Raw genomic sequence first — 5,000 nt, 5'->3', positions numbered from 1 at the left:
GAAAGCAGTATAAGCGTGTGTGTTCCTAATACATGGAATATGCTCAAGTGGATGGTGGAGTCAGTGTTACCTCATCCTCTCTCCCCATGAACAGCCCACTCTCTCTCCTCATTCTCACGGTCTATCTCAGGCAGTCTCATCCTCTCTCCCCACTCCTCATTCTCACTGTCTATCTCAGGCAGTCTCTCCATACTGCCGGGACAGATAGAAATAGTGAGAAAGAAGCAGAGAATACGTATCATCTCATTTTCTCATACATTTCTTATGTATTTTGGTGAAATATATTTTGAAATATTGTGGATGTCTTACATGAAAATTGACTTTTGCCTTTGATTTTTTTAATGTGGTTGAGCTCAGTTTCCTCCCCAGGTTCCTCCCCTGTTGTGTGCTCTGCTCCGCTCCGCTCTGCTCCGCTCTGCTCTGCTCTGTTCATGTTCACTCACACCCAGCTCCAGCACTATAAAAGAGTCTTTGACTCCCCCCTCGTTTGATTCAGTTTTTTTTGGCTGTGGCACCTCGTGCCCATTGGAGCATGGCATAAAGTGGGCGCAATGCCAATTAGTAATTAATGTGAGTGGCTGCAGGTGATCAGGGCCGAGCGTGCCAGACAGACCCAAAGCCGAGAGGGGGAGGATGAAGGGGAAGAAAAGGGAGAAGGGAGGGATACAGAAACGACAACAACAGCCTCCAAAAATGATGCCCCTTGCCCTCAATGGGCCTGGGAGTTATCAATAACACGAATGAATAGAGCATGCACCATGGCGTGCATCCCTGTCATGTCATTTTAAGCCAAGTGATTTATAACGGGAGACATTGTTCTCATTATACGCTCTGCATTGTGCTGGGTGCAGCTGCACTCCATAAACCAGGTGTGCAAACACTTGTCTACAAATGACTGTTTTTCCAGCGTTACCTCATAACTCACTCTGATCTGCCACATGAGTAAAGAAATCGGCCAGCAGACATAATTATGACAAATCTGAGGAATCCCAAGTATTGTTGTTTCAAATGGGCTTAGCACCAGGAACCCGCACATTATAAGATTTTCTCCTGAGAGACATTTCAATTAAGCGAGCAGAAATCTGTAAACACCGCTGAGAGACGGACAGAAAGAGAGCATCCTATGAGAGACACAGCTAGAGAGAGAGAGAGAGAAAGAAAGAAAGAAAGAAAGAGAGAGAGAGAGTGAAAGAAAGAAAGACAGAGAGAGAGAGAGAGAGAGAGAGAGAGAGAGAGAGCTTTAGCGTGTAATCCTCCAAATCCCTCTCAGCCACCATTCTTCGCCATTAAAAAGCTGTCAGTGCCTGCTCTGAATGCGCCCGCTGTGGTCTGGCAGTCCAATCTGTGTATGCAGCTCAAAGAGCCTAGAGGCCCTGGCTGTCCTCCAGATCACACCATACACTCGCCACCAGGCCCGTGGCTACATACTGCCCCTGCCACCGAACAGAACCTGCCCATCTCAGGGGTGGCACACCTGGGGAGAGACTGGGTAATGAGGCCTCTGGCTCCGAAGCGCTCGGCTACTCAAGGAACCCAAGAGCATCTGGTCAGCAGAATCGGGGCTGGGAGAACTGGGCCAGAACACAATCCCTGTAGAGGAAGGATTTGAGGATTGCTTTCCTTGTGACCCATTTATGCAGTAAAATGGACTTAGGTTGTGTGTTGTGTGTTCTGTGCTGGGTGATACACAGTGCTGCCCTTGTTAGGCCTGTGTTGGTGGAATAGGGTGGAAGTGTGGAAGTGGGACGGAGATGTGGCATGTGGCATGACAGCCTGTGGATAGCAGAGACAGGAGTGTGCAGCAGGACATGGGCTGCGGCCCTCGGCTCCGTCTCCTCCGTCTCCTCCGGCCCCTCTGTCTCCTCCGGCCCCTCTCCAACTGAAGACCCCTGGATGAGAACCATCATATTCCCAAGCAGCCTCTCTGGAGAGACGGGGGGAGAGACACATGACCTTTCCCCGCTGTCAGACAGAGGGGATAGGGGGAGGCTGTCAGAGCCCCTGCCTCTCCAGGGATCCAGGGCAGCACAATAGGCAGGCGTCTGGCTTATCACACGGGGCTGGCAGGAGATGGGATGGGTTTTTGGTGGAAGGCAATTTCTGGCTGAGATGAGACTGCTAAAGGCTTCTGAGGGATGATTAAATGCCAAAGTGGCATTTTATTAATGTGCTTCTCTGTCAAATGTTTGCGAATTGTTAGCAAATGGCCCAGATATAATTGATAATGAGAATGATTCCAAAATGTGTCAGGAGACATAATTGCTGAATTATACCAGTCATGACACTGTGTAGTAGTGCATGAGGCACTTTCTAGTCAGTTGATAATATTTAGAATCATTTATATCATTTATATATTTTCATTTATAAATACTCAAGTAAACTGCATACCATATATTAGCTTAAAATCTTAGGATTTGTACTTACTTTTATAGTATTTTGAAAGTGTAAGACCATGCTTCACCTAACAATGAATGTGTGATTTATTACACCCTGAAGTGTGTGTGTGTGTGTGTGTGTGTGTGTGTGTGTGTGTGTGTGTGTGTGTGTGTGTGTGTGTGTGTGTGTGTGTGTGTGTGTGTGTGTGTGTGTGTGTGTGTGTGTGTGTGTGTGTGTGTGTGTGTGTGTGTGTGTGTGTGTGTGTGTGTGTGTGTGTGTGTGTGTGTGTGTGTGTGTGCAGTGTAGCGTTAATATTGCAGCAGCCCTTGGCTCTGATTGTGGCTGTTTGTTCTTGTGTCCCCTGCAGCATTCCTGGCTCGGCCGTGTGTGCCTTTGACATGCAGCAGCTGGCTCGGGTGTTTGAAGGGAGATTCAAGGAGCAGAAGTCCCCAGAATCCATCTGGACACCTGTCCCCGATGAGCTGGTCCCCAAACCGAGGTACACATACGACAGAGTGTCGTCCCCACAAAGCATGTACAATCAGACAATACACAGATGCAGACCTCCACACCCTGGCAGATTTACTTGTGTGGTCATTGTAGGTATCAGTGCTACCAGTTCTATAGTTCATTTTCCATACGGAAGGAGTGTTTGGAACATCATTTAAGTGCCTCAGATGAGCTCATTTAGGTTCGAACCAGAAGCCTCAGAACAGCTTTACTGTTTCGAAGTTGTGTCTTTTAATGGACCTTTCAAAATCCAAGCTAATTAACTGACTAATGCCTGTTCTGTCCAAATATCAATATCTCTTCCAAAAGGAACCAGATCAGTGGTGTTCAGCTGTCATAGTCATAGTCATAGTCGTGAGATTTACTACATGAGATTAGAAGATTAGACAGTTCATCTTGCTGTCAAATAGCATTAGCTCAGTTTCAGTTGGAGCCCATGAGAGGATGTTCACCTGTGTGTGTGTGTGTGTGTGTGTGTGTGTGTGTGTCCCAGGCCTGGTGGGTGTGCTGTGCAGGGCTCCAGGTTCAGCTCCTCAAACTCTTTCCCAGATGAGGTTCTGACCTTCATTAAAACTCACCCCCTCATGGACGAGGCCATCCCCCTGTTGGGTCACAGACCCTGGATCGTTAAGACCATGGTCAGGTAAGAGCCTTTCATCTTTAGTCTCAGGAGGGTCCTTAACCGCCTTCACCACACGACACACCAATAAACCGGCAAAACGAAGCCTTTCACCTGGTAAACACAAACAGAGCCCGTATGAAAAAGAACCTTTCCTGACTAATGGGCAGTCACACTTCTGTTTTGGAATGACTAGACTCTATGATATCCCATGTACATGAAAGCCCAGACCACAGTGGCAGTATAACAGAACGATTCCCTCCATCTGGCACACAATGTATGAAAAAGGACCTTGCCTGACTAATTACTAGTCACACTGTTTGTATAATTTTTACTAGGTGTTATTTTATTTCATGTACATACCGGCCCACAACTGCAACATAAAGTACTTTCTGCATCCTGGGTGAAATGTCTGATCCCTGATTCATCTACTTGTGCTCTGCTCTGCTCTGGGCGGGCCCTCTCCTGTATGCAGGTACCAGCTCAACACCATGGTGGTCGACACAGAAGCCGGGCCGCAGAAGAACCGGACCGTGGTGTTCCTGGGCTCCACAAGAGGAACAGTTCTCAAATTCTTAATTGTTCCTAACAAGGACGATCCAGGATCCAACGGCAACATCTTTCTTGAGGAGCTCGAGGGGTATAACCCAGAGAGGTGAGGAGTTTGAGGGGTATATCCCAGAGAGGTGAGGAGTTTGAGGGGTATATCCCAGAGAGGTGAGGAGTTTGAGGGGTATATCCCAGAGAGGTGAGGAGTTTGAGGGGTATATCCCAGAGAGGTGAGGAGTTTGAGGGGTATATCCCAGAGAGGTGAGGAGTTTGAGGGGTATATCCCAGAGAGGTGAGGAGTTTGAGGGGTATATCCCAGAGAGTTTGAGGAGTTTGAGGGGTATATCCCAGAGAGGTGAGGAGTTTGAGGGGTATATCCCAGAGAGGTGAGGAGTTTGAGGGGTATATCCCAGAGAGGTGAGGAGTTGCTTTGAGGATGTTATGTTATTTCCATGTTCCATGTTACTATTTGTCACTCAGTGAGAGGTATTAGAGATCTACTTTTACATTATATGTGACTTTGTTAAGGATCTTTGGATTTCTTATTCAGTTATACTCCATGACTACTTCATGGGGGTAAGGCATTTCTTTTCTGAAACTGCAAAGCAGCAATAAAAAAACGCAATTCAACTGTTTGACCTTAATAGGGGCAATATAAGGAATTAATGTTCTGCTGTATTGAATCTGTTGACCTTTGGGAACAATTTGCATCCATTTTGGATGAATTGGAGTCAAAAGCCAAAGCAACCTACCCTGCCTATGCTAGTGTGGACGCCAATGTAGAACAGTTTAAATAAGCTCTATTGGAAAAGTGTCAGTTACTTTTGGAAAGGTTAAGATCCAAAGTCTTAAACCGTAGTGAGAAGCTTCAATTGATCACTTTCTCTGTGCAAACATAGCAATACATTATTTAGCTCCACCATTTTGCTGCGGTTGCCCACAGACA

The 5,000-nt window shown here is 46.8% G+C and overlaps 1 protein-coding gene across 2 annotated transcripts in view; it reads left to right on the top strand.

Moving 5' to 3' along the window:
* sema6ba (sema domain, transmembrane domain (TM), and cytoplasmic domain, (semaphorin) 6Ba) overlaps positions 1-5,000 on the top strand; it is a 70,068-nt gene that overhangs the window by 50,252 nt on the left and 14,816 nt on the right. For both annotated transcript variants that reach the window (XM_031559901.1, XM_031559902.2), the window contains 3 exons: positions 2,744-2,875; positions 3,380-3,529; positions 3,981-4,160. In XM_031559901.1, coding sequence (XP_031415761.1) covers positions 2,744-2,875; positions 3,380-3,529; positions 3,981-4,160 — 462 coding nt within the window. The remainder of the gene's footprint in view (positions 1-2,743; positions 2,876-3,379; positions 3,530-3,980; positions 4,161-5,000) is intronic.

The sequence above is a fragment of the Clupea harengus genome, chromosome 22, assembly GCF_900700415.2.
Source record: "Clupea harengus chromosome 22, Ch_v2.0.2, whole genome shotgun sequence".
Lineage (NCBI taxonomy): Eukaryota > Metazoa > Chordata > Actinopteri > Clupeiformes > Clupeidae > Clupea > Clupea harengus.
Note: the sequence above shows the minus strand (reverse complement) of the source record. Positions and strands in the feature narration are given on the sequence as shown.